This window comes from Lacerta agilis, chromosome 1 (genome assembly GCF_009819535.1).
Source record: "Lacerta agilis isolate rLacAgi1 chromosome 1, rLacAgi1.pri, whole genome shotgun sequence".
NCBI classification, from domain to species: Eukaryota; Metazoa; Chordata; class Lepidosauria; order Squamata; family Lacertidae; genus Lacerta; species Lacerta agilis.
Genome location: NC_046312.1, coordinates 95985841 through 96007548, shown reverse-complemented (window position 1 = coordinate 96007548; position 21708 = coordinate 95985841). Strand labels below are relative to the sequence as shown.

The 21708-nt window shown below is 42.7% G+C and overlaps 1 protein-coding gene across 1 annotated transcript in view; it reads left to right on the top strand.

Moving 5' to 3' along the window:
• The window catches only part of LOC117046728 (von Willebrand factor D and EGF domain-containing protein-like), a 165346-nt gene that overhangs the window by 102314 nt on the left and 41324 nt on the right, over nucleotides 1-21708 (top strand). Inside the window, 2 exon segments of the mRNA XM_033149089.1 lie at nucleotides 16680-16874; nucleotides 17105-17539. Coding sequence (XP_033004980.1) covers nucleotides 16680-16874; nucleotides 17105-17539 — 630 coding nt within the window.

Here is a 21708-nt window from a genome sequence, read left to right as displayed (position 1 = left end):
TTGCCCACCCCAAAGCACACCAAGTGCTACTTCTGGCTCTTCTTCCTCCAGTATAGAGATGTGGAAGAATAGAGCAAACCTCTCCTAGCACTTTCAGTCTCCAATTGAAAAATTGGCTTTCTGCTCTCTGAACTGATTCACTGGCCCAAAGGAGGGCTCATGGGAGTAGGTGGGTGCAGAGATACCAAACAAGGATGCCAAAAATGCCAGTGGTCAGTTTGAATGCTTTATTAAAGAAAGGTGTAGACTTACAGCAAACACAGGGTGAACACTACAGCAAGGAGATGGTTTGTCGGCACCTAAGCAAACAGGCATACATTCTTTACACACAAAGCAGCAGGACTTCCTGTCGCTTCATCTGACCAGATGAGGTCATAGGTGGCAGCACCCCAAGCCCACTGGTAAGGATAGTATCAAAAGCAAGCCAATTAACATATATAAAAGCAAGTGAATATTAAACATATATGTGCTCATGATTACAACAACTAGCAATTAATTGTGGGGTTATCTTGACTACCAAGATGGCATTTGCAATGCTTCCAGAACAATTTCCCTTTGGTTCAACACACACTAAGTGGAAAACTGTGCATCAGAGAAGGCAGCAGGGGTTCATCGCTGAGTGCCTAAGAGCCAGAGCAGTGCCTTTCCATGCCGTAGAGATTCAGAGTCTTCAATTGTTTACCAGAAGTTTAGGTTGTATTGTCACTCTACACCTTTCCCTATATTTATGTCTCTACTTGTCCCACATCCACCAATCAGTGCACTGCTGTCTGTCCTCCACCCCCACTCTCTCTGCGTGCTGAAAAAACTCCAGGAGCGCAGCCCCTAAAGATGAGCATCCCAATTTCCTCTGCAGCATGCTGGAGGATATGCACAACAGCAGAACATAGCCACCATAGCTAGTAGCAATTGATATCCTTCTCTTTTACAAATGTGACCATCCCTACCTTTTGTGGGAGCCCAACAGGCAGCTTGTATGGTCCAGTTCCCTTTCCATGCTGTCTTAATTTCATGTATAGAATAATGCCTTACAGGACTAAACTGATCTGTTTCTTCTAATTTTGTTTTTGCACTTAATCAATACACCCAATCAGTCCCTTGCCAAATGCGCCCAATTTATATGTTTACAAATGTACGAAAAACATAATATAGCTAAAGACCTGAATGCCTTGGCTTTCTTCCCACTTTATCTGGCTAGTGATTTTGAAAGCTAGCTGGCTACTGTGCGCATTAAGGTAATGAAATTCAAAATGAAAATAATTTTGATGGATTGCTCTGTCTTTAGAGAACACCCTTCTGAGTAATTTCATAATTATCCAGATAATGGAAACATTATCTACCTGTTGTACCTTTAATGTAACATATATATGTGTATGTGCATTTATCTGTTCAAAGACCAATATTCTACTTATGCTGTCATAAAAAGGCAGTTCACAGCTATTTTTTCCTTAATGTGAAAAATAGCGTTCAGGATACTATGGAAACACTTTAATATGAGCAAGCCTGCTGTGTGTGTGGCCATTATCCTCACTCCAAGCACCCAAACATTTCAATGTTTCTGCAAGTTGTTTGCATGTTGGCTTCCGGGGAACTGAACAGGTTAGGCACATTTGTGTGTGTTTAGCCTTGGACTTGGATCTTGGGAAACAGATGTGTAAGGAAGCTGGGGGAAACTGACTTCACCTCAGCAGACTCTCAGCCCATTGCTCAGGCTCTCCTAAAGGTCACTGGACTATGAGGAGGGACTGAGAGAGGAAAGCAGGGATCCCAGAAAATAATATGAAAGTAATACTGATATTCAGAAGCTCCACCTGCACAGGTTGCTTGTAGCCAGTTTTGTGGGATCTCTCTTCCCTCGCAGCAACCTATGTCACAGTCCCCCCCCCCTTCATTGAGGTCTTCTGACCCTTTTTGTACAGCTGTGTGAGCTACTAGGAGGGTGGGGAGGAGGTTTTTCTGGATCCAACCCCCCTTCAGAGATTCTGAAGAATGAGCACGTGGTGTTTGGGAAAGAGGACAGTAGGTACAATCCTGATTCATAAATTCGCACATAAATTTACTGGAAGCTTCAGCTAGTGCTCTTAGACTTCTCTTACAGATTTCCATAGATATTCTCTCTATAGTTTCACATCCTGGCCATAAGAATCAAATCATTTTTTCAGTTTTAATTATCACTGATGCATCCTTGAAATACATTAGCAACAATAATCTTAGTATTCTGTATCCCAAAAATTCTATTGCATCATCTGCATGTTTTATTTTCCTTTGTTACCTTGCAATCTCACCTTAAATGAGTAACTGGTACTTTCACTGCTGGCACTATTTCTATTAAAGCCATGAATGTATGTAGTTCTGTGCTGTCATCACACATTTCACAAACAAATATTATCTTCTAATTAGAGTTGAAACAAATATTTACATTTTGATTCTGGCAGGCATCAGACATGAAATCTCATAAGCTGCCCACTGTGAAATACTAAATACCAGTGAATGTCAGCTGTCAAGAACTGTCAAATATTAATTACTACTGTGGGCCAATGATGCAGTATTATAAAATACAGAATGCCTTTGCAGGATTCCAGACAAGGTGGGCACTCACACAACCCACAGCATAAAATAGGCTCAAATGTATGGTCTTATTGGGGTGAGGTTGCAGAAGGCCTTGCAAATTTAGGGCATGGGGGATTGGATTCCTTGCTTATTTTTCAGAGCGGTGGAAACCACAGTCCTGCTTGGTTACAGAGCACTTAGACATAATTTGTACAACAACCCTGTAAGGGAGGTAATTGTTCTTCCCATTTTGCGTATGGGCAGTTGAAGCTGGATTTTCCCCCTCAGCCAGGCATGATTTTGTCTACCCACATTCAAGGCCCAGACAAATGGGTTCCTTCAATTGCACTGCTATCTTATTCTACAGGAGCCTTCACCAAACACTGGTGCCCTCCAAATCATCCTCAGCCAACGTTGCAGGCTAAGACATCCAGTTTGGTGAAGACTGCTGAAAAACATTGAGACTATGTGTTTAGGAGTGTATAAATAGATGGACTTTCCAGAAGAACCTCAAGGGTACATCTCCATCTATCTGATTTAGCAGGTCAGTTCAGGAGTTCTAAGACTGGTATGATTTAGAAAGAAACCAGTTTTATTTATTTTTTTAATTTTAAACTTGCATCACATCTTAAGGAAACTGTACAAAAACTGCTCACCCCATTTACATGGAGCCTACACCGACTTGGAAAGCAGCAGCATTGAACTCAGTGGAGCATAGTTCTGAGCAGACAGGCTTAGTATTGCACTATTAGTAACTATAGAGACTGGGATGAGAAAGGAGATAGAATGCACAAAGCAGAGGTTAAGCAAAGAAAGCTTCACTTTAGGCTTCAATAGAGTATGGGGGGGGTTCTCAGTGGTATAGCATGCCAGTGCTTAAAATAATAATTTTGACTATTCCAAATATGGAGGTTCCCCCCTTTTGTTTAAAACTGACATACTCAATTTCTCCCACCTTTCCCTCAAACTGCCTCCAAAACTTTCATGCTAATTTCAGGTGCTGCAGAAAGCTGGAAAGATATACCAGGGAGGTTGCATGAGGAAACATGTCAACTTTCTTGTCTAAAAAATAGGAAATGGGGGGGGGGCAACAATCCTTTCTTTCATCTAGCTAATATTATATTTGGTCTGGTTTGTAGGAATGAAGAAGAGCTAATGATGTCCCAGCAGCATCCTCCAAATACTTATGCATAAGTAGTTTTATGGCACCATCCACGGGATGAACATTTTAGGACAAGTCAATGTGTGAAGAGTAGACAGCTGCAAAGACCCATATATATATATATATATATATATATATATTATATAATATATATCACATATTTTGTCAGAAATTGGAGTACTCAGGGTATGCCCCCTGCTGTTATTAACTCCCATCTGGCGTGATTACATAACTGGAGAATACCACAGCAGTAGTAAGGAAACAGGTCTAATGGCTGGCATGTGCATGGTCAACAAACATAATCACCACCATTGCTATTTTGTCATTGGCAGTTTTTACTGCTACTACTCTAAACCAGTGTTTTTCAACCTTTTTGGGCAAAGGCACACTTGTTTCATGAAAAAAATCACGAGGCACACCATTAGAAAATGTTAAAAAATTTAACTCTGTGCCTATATTGACTATATTAAAGTAATTCTCTTGAATTTTTCAATTTTTCCCACGGCACACCAGGCAACATCTCGGGCACACTAGTGTGCCACGGAACAGTGGTTGAAAAACACTGCTCTAAACATTATTTAACTAGCATGAATAACCTAAGAACATTTAATTTTCTTCTGTGACATAAATGTACTTATATCCTCTGAATTTAATGATAGGCAGGCTACCACTCTCCGCATCTGATTCAGAAATGATCCATGAAAATGGATTACTTCATTGTGAATTTGACAGGTGTCCAAAAATAATCATTGCTTCCCTCTTTTTACTGATTGTTTTCCAGTTGACAATGTGCATTCGTGATGTAATGTAATTCCAAGTACATGAGGGCCAATAGGCCTTCCAGCATTTTACTCCTACTCATGTAGGGGACATGAGGAGAGAAGAGTGGAATTTGGTGTCCTATCCAATTCTTCATAGTTACTTTAGGTTCAGCATATCCTGCTGCTTTTCGATGCAATGTTACACTCACCATAGCCCTGAATTCTGATTGCTTCCTCCTGCTAAATGCTCTCTGTAGCTTTATGTTGCCCTTTTCATAATGAAGTAGCTGGCACGGAGAGGGATATATCTAGTGCAGCATTTGGGGAATATCTTAAGCATTAAATGGATTAACTAGAATTAAATGCTATTTCCTCTCACATCTTATACAGTTCAGAAAAATATCCTCTGACTTGCACTCCACCTCATCATTGCTGCATGCCAGGATTGTGTTTGCTTTAATGATTGAAGCTTTCAAATTCTTCGATCTCATTTTATTCAAATGCAGCAATAAATGGATTTAAATGTCAATTACACTGTTCTGAAAGATTTTCATTTGAAAACCAAGGAATGATCTGGACTCTGAGACAAATAAATAAGTCCTTTAATATGACATGGGTAAATAGATTGCTCTCACTTAATACAACCTCTTTCGCTATAAAATAACTCATGATTTTAGCACCACTCACTTGGCAGCAATGAAGTCTTTGCAACAGTGTTTGCCACCGTTTTTATTCCAACCGAACTTTTAAAAATCTCACTGGTAAACTACCAGTTAATGCTTACACACACACACACACACACACACACAACACACACAAAACCATGGAGCGGTGCTGAGAAATCTTTGAGATTTGGGGAACAAATATATGTCCATTTTTAACTAGAGTTTGTTGTTGTTTAGTCGTTTAGCCATGTCCGACTCTTCGTGACCCCATGGACCAGAGCACGTCAGGCACTCCTGTCTTCCACTGCCTCCCACAGTTGGAATTAAATCCAATTAATTGACTGGAAACTAATTCTGGATGTCATTAGGATTGCAACTGCATCCTAATCCATGTCTGCCTGGTTCATATACTGGTTCCTGTGGTCATCACATGTGATTGTTTTATATTTTAAGTGAAAAAATATAAATAAACAATGACAATGCATACAACAACATAATGAAACAGCATTTTATACTGTGTGTGTGTGTGTGGTGTGGTGTGTGTGTGTTCATTTTAGGACCAGTGAAGGTTCTGGAGAAGGGTATAGCCTGAAAAGAGTGCTAAGCTGGATAGTGAGCTGGACTGGAGGGCTACATTGGACCCCTTGGGCCTGAGGTTCTTCACTATTGCTCTACACCAAAATTATAAGCTGTGCTGGCCCCAAGGGTTTGTCCATGAAGCGAGGTCCAAGTCCAGTCCTGGGTCTAGGGGTCCAAAGGAGGTCAGTCTGGCGGGGAGCGAGGCAGGGAGCAGGTCAAGGTCCAAGGCAGGTTCAGGCACAAGGTTGCAGGTTGAGCACACGCTTGCAACTAAGTTGCTCACGCAACTTGGGCTGGGTCTGGCTGGCTTTTATCTGGCCCTATGCTTAGGGCGGTCCCGGTCCTCCGGAGACTCGCCTCCTCCGGGCCTGGAGGCGAGCACTCCTCCTGCAGACACTTAACCCTTCGCCTCTCTGCCCTGAGCCTCTGTAGCTCAGGAGAGGCTGGTGGGTTACTGGACCCAGGGGATGCCTCAGCTTCCTCTGAAGAGGCTGGGAGTGGAGCACCTGCAGGCAATGGGTCCCTCCCATCAGGAGCCAGAGCAGACTCTGCTGATGCCTGCACCTGGGGATCCAGCACAGGTGGGGATCCTTCAGGCTCAAGCCCTGGCCCCGGCTCAGCTGGTTCTGGAGGCGGGGAATCCTGTGCGGCTGGGATCCCTCAGGTTCAGCATCAGAGTCTGACTCCCAGGCCATCACATAAGCAGTTAAAAGGTTTTTTTGAGAAAGGAAGATAAATGGAAAATGGATGTAGTTAAGAGGTAAAGGTAAAGGACCTCTGACAGTTAAGTCCAGTCGCAAACGACTCTGGGGTTGTGGCACTCATCTCGCTTTATTGACTGAGGGAGCTGGCATTTGTCTGCAGACAGTTTTTCTGGGTCATGTGGCCAGCATGACTAAGCTGCTTTGCGAAACCAGAGCAGCACACGGAAATGCCGTTTACCTTCCCACCGGAGCAGTACCTATTTATCTACTTGCACTGTGTGCTTTCTAACTGCTAGGCTGGCAGGAACTGGGACTGAACAATGGGAGCTCACCCTGTCGCGGGGCCTTGAACCACCGACCTTCCGATTGGCAAGCCCAAGGCTCAGTGGTTTACACCATAGCGCCACCCGCACTGTACATTGACTTAATTCCTTCCTCTGAATTTACTCATTGACACAGAATCTGAACACAGAATCTGAATGATCTGTGAATCATTTGAGGAGACTGAGTGAATTAGTTGACATGATCACAGTCACATTGGAAGCCACCTTTTAAATAGAGTCATGTATACACATGTACATGCAAAGTTTGTCTGGTGAATTTGAGTAGTACATTGAGGTGATTAATAATATCATCATTTACCCGGTATCTGTTTTAGACCTGTAAGAACTAGCAGCTGCCAGGACATTATCTTCTTCACTTCTGTGTAGTTCCTTCCTTATTTCAGATATCGTGATATATATCACGATGATTAGCTGGTGATATACCGCACTATTGAAAACCAGTTATTGCCAGCCCTAGTAGAAACCTTTTAAATTTTATCATGCTTGACTAGAAGCATGCATTCATACACACACACACAGGAGAGAGAGAGAGAGGAGAGGAGAGAGAGAGAGAGAGGAGAGAGGGAGGAGAGAGAGAGAGACATTTGTATATGGAGTGTTGAGCACCAGTGCATATGAAAACATGGCTTCTGACATTGTTGAGTGCTCATACCATGTCATTTTCTCTTTGGTCATTTTGTTGACTTGTTCAGTCGTCTTGGTTCCCCCTATATTTTTTTAAAAGTCTGGATAGATTATCTGTGTCACAAAAGAAATTCAGAGGGGAAACCCAGAGAAGCGGTTAATAAAGAGGCGAAGAGAGATAAATGGAAGATGGGACGATATTACACTCTTGTAGCAAGATCCTTAGACTAATATAATTTTTCTATACTCCCGACAATTTAGATAAGGCATATGTGGTGTTGGTGGTGTATGTTTCTAGTTTAAAGTAATGAACCACAGAGCACAATATGTCAGAGAAATGTTTTTGCAGTCATTTTTCTAAATGAAGGATGAGCTATTCAGAATGTGTACTGAATGTTAACGATACTAAAGCTATACAAATTGAAAATTTATTGAATTGTCTTAATAATGAGATGCATTCTTAAAATATAGAGTACATTGTAAAGCTGTGACAAGAAAATAAGAAGCCAAGTGGGGGAAATATTCAGCATGGCCAGTCAGAGCTGCCATAATGATCAATGGTGGGTAAATGCTCGGGTGGAAGTAACACATGTTTAATTGTGAACAGGACTGCTAAAGCAACCATCTGTTGAGGCATTTCATTATATCGATATCTAAATATTTATTTAAAGGAGAGGAATTGAGAGAGTTTCTAACTCTCATGGGTAGAAGGGCAATGAAAACCCTCTTCAAACATTCGGTACCCACTGGTTTATTTTCCATTGGCATCAATTTTATCAGACATCAGCTGTCAATCACACCATTCACACCTACCACCCAGTGGAAGGATAGCCAAATTTACATGGATAGGCAATGGATAGGGGTGTTCCCTAAACCATTTATGGCTTCAAAGGTAAAAACCAATGCTTCAAATTGTGCTCACAAACAGAACACAAGGAGGGAGCCAATAAATAATTTCCAACAGCGGAGTCATGTGCTCCAGTAAACACACCCCAGCCCAAATTCTGGCTGCAGGATTTTGTTCCAACTGTGATTTCCAAACACTTTTCAATGGCAGACACATGTCAAGCCTGTTGTAATAATTTAGCCTGGTTGTCACCAAAGCATGTAACAATATTTCCAGTCATACAGAAGCACTCTGGCTACGTTCCTGATCTACGGTTTTCAGACCCAGTAATGCTGAAAACTTAGATAGGAAGAAAAGCAGGTTTGGGATTCCTTGCAAGTAGATAACATGAGTAATACTACCACAATTTACAATTAGTCAAGTCAACGTTTCAAAGGAATATTTGCAGGTATAAATGCTACCCTTTAATAAGCACACTATATTTATTTATTTATTGTTTCTATACTGCCCTTCACCCGAGGATCATAGTATAAATATAAATATAAATATAAAATACTATAGAATCACAAAGATACATAATAACAAACAAAACAATACACCCCCCAAAAATTCTAAATTGTTTAAGTAGCCAAAGGCCTTTTCTGCAGCACACTTGCCATAATTAATAAACAATGTGGCCATGGCCCTTCCCATTGATTTTTTTTTAGGCTACAAAGACATTGATGTTCCCCATAATACCAAGCATGCAACTTGGCAAATACTCATATTAGGAGGAAGTCACTCCAGCTATAGCTCATTCTGCTTACATATTTCCAAAGATGCGTGACACTTTAAGAAAGGAATGAATTAATGAAGGAATAAATAAATAAAACCTAGTTTGGTACTGCATATGCAAAACACTTTGTGGAGGGGAATATAAAGTCCACTTTGACCTTGAACAATGTCATTGGTATTCCCCCCATCCAATCCAATATTTAATTACTTGGTAGGTTAAATAAGCAAAATGAATAGGTCTAACCAGCTCCACCTCTGCATATAGATTTATGGTATATAGATTTAAAAGTATTGATTGATTGCATGAAATACGATTTGAAAATATGAACCATGACCTTAGAGAAACGTTTCAGTTTCACCCTTTCTTTGTTAGACAAAAAGTGTCACTTTAAAAAATAAATAAAAAATTCTGCCCTGATTCTAATTTCTATTAACGAAACCTACTTTCTTCTCAGGGGTTGGTAAATTATGTAGTGCTTCAAATGAGAAATTATGTGATTATCCTGCCGGCAAAAGTACAGTTCAGAATTAAATGGAAGAGGAAAAGGGAAATCTATTGCGTATCGAGGACCTCAATCCACCCCCCATTGACTTGACACAGGAGACAGATTTTTGGTTTGGGTTTTTGGCAAATAATTTAGGGCCACAACTTTATTTAAATACAAATTCGGTGAGTGGTTGCGTAGGCATTGGTTCAGACTACTGTCACACCGGGACAGAGGCTGGCCTAGAACCAGCGATTGGGAGAATGCGACTGAGGAGAGTTAAGGACGGGGGGGCAGCAACGCGTCCCTCTTCCTCAATGGTCCCGGGGACTCGGCTTATGGCCCTAACCCCTACCGGGGGCATCGGACAAAGCATAAGAGTCGCCGGATTCCTTTAACGGAATTCCCAGCATCAACATGATTCTGGATGGGCAGCGCCCAATCCAGCAATCCACACAGGAACCAATGCCTAACCGCCACCAGAGCCAACTGGCTCCCGCCAAAACCACTCACCCTGCAAGCCAAACCCTAATACCACGAGCTATCGCCCCCAGCCATAAGTCATTCCCATCAGGGGACAAGTGAACTCCATCCCTTCGAAACAGGGAGGTGGCAAGGAAGGTGATGCCGGGGTGCGGAATATCAGTACCCCCCAAGGCTCGCACTGTATTCACTGCAACGCCATTAATTCGTCTCCTCGCATTATTGACCGCTGCCATGGATCGAGCTCCCCGCCAGGAAGCTCGCTGCAGCAAATGTGACCAGATAAGCATTGTGTTGGGCAGGCTGGCCCCCCAAAATTTTTAAATCTCTACGAATCCAGAAGCGCAAAGCGCGACAACCAGTTCGGGGCAAGTCATTCTCCCCCAATTGAATCACAAGATATCCGGGGGACCCACCCAAAAAAACCCGGTTTTTAACCAGAGGGACAAGCTCATCCCACAGCATGCCCCGTTTGCCCAACCAAGTAACTCTCAAATTTGGGAAAAGTCCAAGAGTAGCACCAAGCCCCAATTCCCATGCCTTGGCGCTGGCCCAGTGCACGATGCTGTGCCCGACAATCCAAATGCAGCTGGGCTCGGGACCTGAAAGCAGAAAACAGGCAGTATCAATTCAGGAATCAAGACCGAAGTCTCACAAACCCCTTATGAGCAGCGGGCTTCCACCTTCCCAGTCCCAACATTCCATCTGCCGGCAAACCCCAAAGCGCCACCGTCCTGGCGGGCCAATTGGGAAGTGTGAGGGGGGTAATTACCAGCCGAAGAGCCATAGGCCACTATGGCCTTGCTCATGACCCTGGCAAACTGACACTGGGCAAGGAAGGGCGTTTACATGCACTAAAGTGTGCCCTATCCTAGCGTTCTCAACGCCCAAATCTTAAACCGTGTCCTTCAACGGGCCAGGGCCTGGCTTCCCCGCTGCCTACGGCCGGATATAGGGCCCCCATTCCAAGAGAGCTGTAATAGAAATTGCAGTGGACTGAGTCTGGATATTAGGGCCCGTCCGAACCAGAGCAGGCGAGCCAAGGACTGCAACGCCTGCTCAGAGAATGGGGGCAAGTCCCTCCAAATAGGCAAGACTGCCAGCGAAAGGTTAAGAAGTCACTCCGGAGCTGCTCAAAGCCTAAAGTGGCAGAGGGAATGGAAGCTACTCTCTCATAATAAATAATTGTCGCTAAATTGCCACAAGGGTTCCAGAAAATTCTGGCTCCAACTAGGCGACCAGAGCCTGGGACCTGGAGGTCCCCGTCTGAAATATGGGAGAGGGCAACATCGAAACCTCAGATGAACCCGTAAGAACATGAGCAGCAAACACCATTTAAACCTTAAGCAGTGCAGCTGACAATGTGTAAAAAAGAGGGCAAAACTCTACAGTAATGTGAGGGCCATTTGCCAGGTCCCCACTGCCTGGTCGCCATACCAAGTACAATTCCAACTGTCGCTGGACTCCTCAATCCAGATGGGCACAGTTACTGCAAAGGGGAAAACTCAAGCAGGTTAGGTCACACGATTGCCTTGCTACACCGGACTCGGGGCCATGGCGTTGAACAGCTGCCGCCCCTGCATTAAAACCCTAAGCAATTCCGGTAGCATCAGAATGCACCTAAGACAATGTGCAGGTTCACGAATCCTGCCATGGTGAACACTAATGCAGTCGCTTGGAGGTTGTGACCTCCGCCTAAGATCCGTCTGCAGCTTACTTGGAAGCGGGCAGGGAAACGCCTGTGCAACTGCTTTGCCTGCAAAAGTAATTAGATGACCTGTCAACAGGACACACGGCTCCTCAATGAAGGAATAAAGGTGCCCAATAACTAAGCCGTGTTGTCCCATGATCCCGCGAGAATAATAATCATATTAACAGGTTACCCGGGTGCACGAGGTTAACCAGACTCAATCTCCAAGACCGATCAAAGGAGGTACTCAAGGTCTCGAATGCTGCACAGGCTATCTGCGGCCCAAGGCGACTCCTTATCAATAAGATAGGCTCCTTCCGCATAGCTTTGCAAGCATGCCAGCACCTATACTGCTGCCCCACCAAAAGGTGCTCCCGTCATGGCGAATCGCCCCTTGGGCCGAGGTACCTGGAAGAGGCCGTTGAAGGAGAAGAAGAGACTCCCTAGCTCCTTTTGGCTGGCTTTCTGGAACGTCTTTTGTGGCAGCGCTTCCCGCCTGAAGATGCTTGTAACGGCACTGGCAGGCTGACCTCAGCAGAGGACTCAGGCGCAGGATCCTGCAGCAAAGTACCTGGGAGAGACTGAGGAAAGGAAACGGGTGAGATACCAACCCCAGAAGACCCAGGAAAGGACTGAGAAGACCTCCCAGCCCGGGAGGGGGCCTTTTGCTGCCCCCTCCTCCTAGCTGCCCGCTGAGTTGATAGATGTTTATTCGGCATTTGCGCCCATCTTACAATACAAAACAGAACAAACAGAACAAACAAAGGAGAATCAAATAAAACAACGGCACCGTACAAGCCGCAAATAAAAACACAACTCACAAGGACCAATATTAACATTTCCATAAAAGCATATCTCAGAGAAATTTTTAAAAAGTTAAAAATTTAAGCATAAAACTAAAATCAGTGACTAATTTCGTTTTGGAAAACATATTTGTAATTTCATTAATCAGCTAACATCCCATTTCGTCTCTTATACGCAATAACAGCTGTTAGGAGTCTAGCAACCTGTAGGGTTATGTAAGGGTCCACATCTTGAAGAACCCAAGCAAGACATAGGTCAACTGGCTTATCCGCAATAGACTGAATTATCGGATTTAATATACTGGCACGGATCGAACTGTACATAGGGCAATTGAACATTACATGCTGTAGAGATTCAATTGATTTATTTTCACAGGCACACATGGGGGAAACTTGGCCCTTAGTAAATCTGTGACTCAGCACGTTTGATGGGAAAGCATTAAACCTAGCTTTAATGAAGGCGTATCGATGAGAAGCAACCGTGAGAGATGTTAAATAAGATGGAACTTGGTAAATAGGGGTAATGCCAATATTTAACGGTGAACAAACTCCCCCACCAGTTAAGAGATTTTGATATAGCTCCACATCTTCCAGACTTTGATTTATGCACCTTTTTGCCGCTGTAAGATCCAATTTGAGCAATTCAGAAGGGGAAATCTCATAAGCCAGCAATTTGGCATGGATTTTTCCAGTCCACACATTTGTGAAATCATCCCGCCACCTGCACCGGGGCCTGCGGGGAGGAAGGAACTGGACTCCGTGAAATTGGGAATCAGAAATTAAACCCTGATGCCGGGAGCTCTTCTCCCTCCTCGCTGGATGCCGAGGTGGCAGGAGACGAAACCCCATCAGAGGCAATGGCCCTGCTTGAGCACTGAATTGACGGGTGGAGCATTGAAAGAGACCATCCATTCTGGATGCGAAGCGGGCCCGGCGCTTCTGGATCACTGGCCAAGCTTGCTATGAGGGATTTAATATGGCCCATAGCACAACTAAGATTGGGTGAAAAAGTGACTGGGACGGCCCCTTAATAGCCCTCTTTGCTGGGATAGGAAGCAAGCTGCATAGAAGCCTACTTTGGAGCCATTCCAGCAACAGGTTAAGGAAGAGTTTATTACCCACGGGCCGTGCGGCTGCTGAATGAAATACAGCAACATCGCAGCTGCCGTTAGGGGTTGGTAGTAATACGACAGCTCGAAATGTGACAAGGACTGTGAAATTGGGGGGAGCAGGCTCATTCAAACTCACTGTAAACATGTGGTATAGTGACAATAAATTATTCTTATTTTATTCTACCTACCCAGCAATAGAGTATCCCCATAAGGAATGCTAAAAGATAGACATCTAAAATGGTGACTGACCTAACAGGGCAAAATATACTTGAAGAAAATAAACTTGCTCAGGAAACAGCAAAGCTAAAGAGCATACACAGAGTGCCCCAGTATAAGAGGCCCCAGGAGCAAACCGGCTCCACCATGTCTGCCTCAGAGATGCATCAGCAAGAACAGCACAAACATTCAGGCAGTCACACCCACACAGAGCTGCTAAGCCTGCAAGAAGACTGATACAATTGTATAGAGAGAGTCACATGTCACAGAGACTCAGCCATTTACTGTTAACAGTAGAAGGCTTAGGCTTCAATGGTTTGTAGGCCTCAATGATTCTGCTCTTGAGGATCTGTGTCATGATGAGGCCCACACAAAATGAAAAAGAAGCAGCCCAAAGCAGTGCTCACATCAAAAGCTAGGAAAGCACGCTCACAATAGCAACAGCTGCAGTATTAAAGAACCTCCCAATAGTGCTCCTGCCCATGGCTAGATTAAAAAACGGCCTACATCACTGCACACCCCCAAATTAAAGGCAGCCTGCAGGAATACTAATGAAAGTGATTCCAGCCAATCTAGGAACAGCCCTGACTAACCACACTATTATAAAGTGGGAGAAATGGGGGGGGGGAACCTTTGTGCAAGGAAAGCCCCTAATGGGGGCTCTCACTATTGGGAAAGGCAAGCCAGGAGGATTATGCATGGGCAGAGCTAATGGGCACAGGGAGAATCTTCCCAAGGAGCAGAGGGAAGAGCCCAAACAGGCCCCTGGTGTGGCGAAGCCCCTGCCAGGGGAGGGGTTGGAAATCAAACAGGAAAAGCAACCCCCTGCTGTTATTATTATTATCTGTTATTATTATTATCCAACCTTTGTGAAACACACACCAAAGCCCTGGGGCTACAGAGTGATTTGCCACCCTCTTAGGCTGCCTAGACACAGACCAGCTGGCAATAGAGATGCCCTATGCCAGAAATAAATGTAGTTTATCCAACAACTGTACAAGAGGACCCCAACAGGCCACCCGAATGGTGGGAGGTGTGTGTGTGGAAAGGCAATCAGGGGCCTCCTTGTGAGGAAGCGGCATGGGCCTGCAAAAGGGGGATCAGGGACCCCAAGAGGGGAAGGAGGAGGGGGGAAAGGGGGGGTAGAGGGAAGGGTATTATCACAAGGGGATTCTTAAAATGAGGGTGGTGGGTCTTAAAGTTAACCGAGGTAAATTAAGAATAAAGGCACAAGGCCAAAGGTTCAACAAGGGATAAATAAGGGATAAATAAGGTTAATGCAACCGTGTTCACAGCCTGATGATCTGATCAGCAGCCGAAGCCAAGAGAAGGAACGCCCTACGTGCTGAGGCTTAAATAGGACGCTAAGCTGTCCATCACAAGTTGCAACATTAACTTTTGCCCAGCAACTCCTAACTGACCATTAGCTACTAAGGCCGGCTACCGGCCCCACCCCCGCAGGAATGTGTCTTGCCAGGTCCCGATCGCAACACGTGCTCTTACTCATGGTAGAACCCGATTTCCAACACTAGCAGTTTTCAAAAAGACATCCCTATGATATGGTTATCACTGCATTTTATTCATCAGTTCAAAATCTCCCTAGGTAATCTCTATAGCGCACACAGTGGTGAAGACCCGACTGCACTATGGATATTCCCAAATAATTCCATGTTGTGGTGTGTTAATGCTATAAGCTGCCCCCTATGGTTATAGGGAAACGTATAGGTGTTTAAAACAAAAGAACATACAAAGACTTTGGTAAGGAATCAGGACAGAGATTCAGCTGCTGCTGCCCGCTGTCAGTAACACTGATGTAGGAGAAAAATTCTTTCTGAATCCATTGTGGCAATAGGACTTCCATTGTCCTTGATTTCTGCAGGATGTGCTACTGCAGTGTCGATTCTATGCATTAAATCAGGGAAAGTACTATGTTTGCAGAACAGAGCTGATGCGTGGATAAGCCTGCCTTTGAATGGCAGCTTGATTTTATAAGGCTCTTCCAGTCTTGAAAGTTTATAGCCTTATTCAGAAAAGGGAGGGCAGGGGTGGTATTGATGGAAGCAGGCCTCTCGCATGGAGAGGGGTGATAGTAAGAGTACATTAAGAAACAGCATGCATTTCTAGGTCTCAAAAAGGTGTTTATCATACGGGCTATTTTTGCAAACACATCAAAATCTGGTAAAGTCAAGGCCTAGTGGTAGAGCATCTGCATGCAAGCTGGTGGGTTCAGTCCCAACCATCTCCAGAAAGGGCTGAGAAAGACCCTGTCTGAATCCTAGAGAGATACTTCCATTCAGTATCGACAATATTGGGCTACAATGTTCTCACTTAGATTCCTATGGTCCTATGTAAAAGATCATCCTGACAACATCCTTTACAGTGCATTTATATAATTGTGATAATTTGAACTGATATGAAAAGCTGGCCTGGAAGGTACATTCCAGTATCTTTCTCAAGCCATTTTGCTGAGGTTCATCCTTAAATAGACCACCTTCTTCCACTCAAGTTTTTTATTTTACTAATTAACGCTCACATGTGTATTATAGAAAAGGGGGGAGTCATACTGAGAAAGCAGTTGTTTTCCTGATAGAAATTCACCCCCTTCCCAAGATGCTATTAAGTTAGATTGAAAGGGTGACATACAAGAAAGAGCCTGTATCACACCAACTTATCCCCCCCCAAAAAAAACTATTAAGGATTATAGGCAAGGATTTTGATAGGCAAAAGAGGAAAGGGATACAATCTCTCCACAGCACTACTTCCTCAATCAAACCCACAAGAGATCCTGACCACATATCTCCAATGCCATATCAAGGCTGTCCATGCCACTAGCAAATGTTAAATACTTCCTGTTACTGATCCGTATTTCTTTCTTTTTAGTGTCAAGGTCCACCCAAAGTGTGACTGACGTACCAGTGAAAATCACTGGGGATGTTAAGGTTTCTTCCACTCAAGATGACATAAAGAAATCAGATAATACTGATTCAAGGCTCTCACAAGTTCACATCTCCAAACCAGAAACAACTTTCCTTACAGCTCGATATCCTATCACTGTTGATATTCAACCACTAGACAGTGAAAGAGTGGAACCTTGGCCTCAGGCATCATCTGTGAAGAAGCTGCTTTTGAATTCCAAAATGTTTCACAGACGCATTCATTAGATGAAGCGAAAAATGCACCCAGAGCCTTCTTCTGCACCATGAAACAACACACCAAGGGGCAGCCCAAATCTTATCACACTATAAGATTCATGCCCAGTCACTTGCCAGAAGAAATGTTTCCACTCAACAGAAATTAAATACAAGGCCACATGCTGATCAGCAGATCATACTCATTTGATGGACAGTCTTTGGAAAAAAGTCTCTTGGGACATCACACACTAGACCTGCTCTTGGTTTTAAAGCAGGCCACCCAGGTACCTTCTGTTTTAGCAACACCACTGGCCTCCTCATCCCATCTGAAAGCTACTTTTTCTGGTATAACCCCACAAGGCCCCATCCGCCCAGCAGGGCTTCTACAAAAACAAGGGTCCCAGTATGGACATCTTGGGCAGAAAGCCTCATGCTCCCCAGCCAATCATTTGGGCCTTTCCACACCCATTAATAGGTTGCTACTTGAAAGAAAGTCACCTGTGCAGATACACCATGTTTCAGTGGTGTGCTTTGTGAGCCAACAAAGGAGGGAATTCAGATGTGGACCCTGTCCATTTGGATACAGCGGTGATGGAATTGAATGTCAAGGTAAGAGACGTGAAGAAAGTGGTGCCTGTGTTAATATTTCCATCATTTCAAGTGTTGGGTTGGTGTTTTACTTATAAACACATTTACACTTACAGTGTATAAGTATGTAGTATACTAATCGCATCTACTATGTGTATATAGGTCAGGAATCTGAGTGTGCAAATGGGTTTACAATCTTTATTTCAATTAATGTATCAGGAACTGTGGTGGATATAAGGCAGAATATAAATAAAACAAATAGTAAATAAACAAACTGTTGAGGTCAGAGTTGGTGAGGTAGACTCTGCCACATGCACAAAAACCACACTGCCTATTTTGCAGCAGGGAAGCTATGCAGAGAATAAACTATGAGTAGAGGATAAAGGGTAAAATATAGCTTGTTGGATTGATGTGGCTGAGATATGGCTGTTCAGTCACTGTTTCTTTATTCTAAGGAACAATGAAACTTCCCATGGGACATTTGTGCCAGTGGAAGGGGAGGCAGCCAGGGTTTTGGTTTTTTTTTCTTTCTTTTTCTTTCAGATTTCTACTTCCCCCATATTTCCTGAAAAGGTGCTTTGGAGGTTGAGGAATACTGAAACAGTGCAGAAGTTGGCACATGGAACAAGGGGAAGGGGAATTGGTGAAATTTTCTCCCTGCCTTCCTTTAGTGGGAGCCTACATGGATTGGAATCTCTTCCATGAATGGAAGGAGCCCTTCCATTTGACAAAGGGCATGTCTGTGTCCAACATCCTATGGATCCAACATCATATCTGGCTAGTTTTGATTTTCCAGAATCATGGATCATGTGCTGATACACTAGCAACTGCTAGACTGTGCACTCACTTAGGAGCAACTACTAGGACCAACTATTTGGTATGAGAGATAGAGGGAGAAAGGTCTGAACTCACAACATTTAGAAGTAGAGTCTACTTCCAACAAGTTGACCACTGAAATTTATAACCAAATTACTTGAATGAAAAATGGGAAAATGCTTTTGTTGTCTGTAACTTTAAAACAAGCATAAATGAAACTAACAGAATGTAGAATCTATTAACTATACAATTGCTCACAACCTATATTGTACCAAATTATAACTTTACTTTTAAAATCTTCCACTAGTAGTCTGGAGGTGAGGAGGGGATAATTGTCCTATGACCTGATATACATGTCTCCAGAGATATAATCACTGTGTTGCATTATGAAAAAGATGATTAACTTTCCTGCTTAAATTAGCACATTAATTAGACAATTTAAAGGAGCACAGTGAAATAATGTTATACACAATTACGGGAGACTGGGTATATTCCTCTTTCAAATTCTTCTTGCAAATTAAATTCATCATTTTATTATTAAATAACCTGTGCTATTAATTAATTAAATTCCCATATGCATGAAAATCTATTTGCCCAAGAAATGTAGCTTTTCACCTGCTGTTCCTAGGACTTGTCTAGCCCCATATATTAGGCAGGTTTACCACTGCCTATCTCAAGTTTTCATATATGCACCTGAAAATAGATGCTCATAAGTCAGGTGCTAGTTATTCATGGCCATAGCAAGTGCTAATAGGTTACTTTGTATATTTGGTTATTAACTACTTAATCTCTGGGACCTTATTCTATTAAACAAATTACAGTGTAGTTTGTGAGGTACTTTTTCATTCATAGTTAATATTTTAGTTTACAAAATACAGTTCAGCATTTTTTTTAAAACTGTGTGACAGCCTTTGCAACCAGCATATGCTGATTGTCCCTTTTGAATTAATACAGATTATGTTTATTTATTTTAAGATTAACCATGTTATTTATTGTTTGTTAAATTACTGCAGGAAAATAATGGACCAATTCCTTTCCCCTAGACACTCAGCATTCATAGAAGAAACAAAATCATGTCAAAACCAACACAGCAACATCTAGTAAAATTATATAGACAGACAGACATGTACACATACACTATTTATTTTTTGCTCCCCAAATTTAGCCATTGATTTTCCATACAGTGTGAAATCTTGGTCTCTAAACTGTATTCCCAATTGCAAAAAGTCTACTCATTTAAAATAAAGACAATCCATCATCCACCCACACTAGAAGCCTTCCACAAATTAAAACCTTTCACTGGTTTCTAAAAGCTCAAGTTCACAGAAATTCCCAGACCCTAATCATGCCACATACTGTACATTCAACATTTTGCCGATGTGGCACTTGATCTTCTGGTGTGTGAAATCACTGGGCTCAGATAAATAATCTGGTAACAAAAACCAAACTCCCTGTTTCAAAATTTCCTTTTCCCACCTTCCAGTGTGGTGTAGTGGTTAAGAGTGGTAGACTCGTAGTCTGGTGAACTGGGTTCGCGTCTCCACTCCTCCACATGCAGCTGCTGGTGACCTTGGGATAGTCACACTTCTTTGAAGTCTATCAGCCCCACTCACCTACCTCACAGAGTGTTTGTTGTGGGGAGGAAGGGAAAAGAGAATGTTAGTTGCTTTGAGACTCCTTCGTGTAGTGATAAAGTGGGATCAAATCCAAACTCTTCTTCTTCAGCCTTCTGTGCTAACAACTGCCTCCACAGATACATTACTCTTAACAGGCCCTTCTTCGTTCTCCCATGCCATCAAATCCCTCCACTTCTCTCTCCTCCTTTCTCCTCCCCCACAGTTTTGTGCTTCCAGAATTACAAAAGCATTTTCCCCAAATCATGAGATAATGGAATTTTATAAAATTGCTACAGGAAAAAACCACACACACACACACCACCGCTTGGGATCTGTTCTGAACCCCCTGTGCCTGCTATTCTCTCTTTTAAAAAGCATTTACACAGTTACTAATTGTATCACTCGTGTCATGTCTTGGGTAGCTACCACTGATTTAGGGCTTAAGGAATCATGAATATTCTACCTATGCAGGATCTGCAAGTGAGATATCCGTAGTGCTTCTGAAATGTAGCACAGTGCACCAGAATATGTGCTGCACTGAATAAAAAAAAATAGGAAAAGGCTGTTGCCATTTTCTTTCTTTCTTTGCGACATGAAGTGCTGTATGTACCTACCCTTCTCAAAGAACCAACAAAATATAAAAAACCTTATTTTAAGTGGTGATTAAAGTGGAGTACAATTCCACTTCTTTCAGGCTGGTAGAACTGAGTCTGGCCTAGCAATCCCATTTCCATTTTTTAAACCTACATCAGGCACTGCATTTAAGCACTGTGTATTACAAGGACACGGACAGACATTTATTCTTTGAGGTACCAGGTGGCAGACTTTGTGATAGCTCAGGGTGGAGTTTGTTGCTTTTGCATGTCAAATATGCATATTAAAATTAGGTTTGCAGAAAATAATAATAATAATAATAATAATAATAATAATAATAATAATATATCCTTCCTAACTCCTGGTGTGAGAGCCAGGGTGCTGAGGTAGTTAGAGAGTTAAAACAATAAAGTAATGCAAAATCCTACAGTAGGCTAATATTCTTGACAAATGAGGCCTTCAGAGAACTGTAGAATACAGTAAATAAATGTCTTGTGGAGGGAATAAATTGAGGATGAGAATGCTAAACGTTGAGTAGCACTTGTGCCTGACAAAATTAACTTTTCATCATTATGAATACATGCAAAAAATAATTGTATTTCGTATGTAATTCTTCTCCCCTGAGATTTATACCAGTGGCATATTTACAATGGAATATCCAGATAGATGTGCAAAGATTATGGCTGTGGCTTTGTTGCCCAAAGGAAGATTAAAATGAGGCAACTTTTCATGGCTGAGATAAAATGTTGAAGCTAGTATTTTACTAGTTTAAATTTCAGTAATAATTCAAATGTCTTAATCAAATGGGCCTCATACCTCTCATCTGTATTCATGACAGCTTTGAGCTGCCATGCCTCAAAGTTTACATTGCCTAATATGGTTCTTAAAATATTGTGGTACGCTTTACTCAAGCTTATTAGAAACAGCAACCTCTATTGGACAAAGGCTGCCATCCATTTGCCACAGTTGTGTTAGCTTTTATTATAGGCTGCAGTTCATAAACCACTTAATCTAGAGTACCTCCTTCAATCATATCATATGCAGTTAAATGTTGAGAATCACTGGGCTTGTCCGCAGGCCCCAGACATCAGGCTTTATTTTATCATGTAATTATTCTAGATGTAGATAAATAATTTACTACAGCTATTATCCGCCAGGCACCAC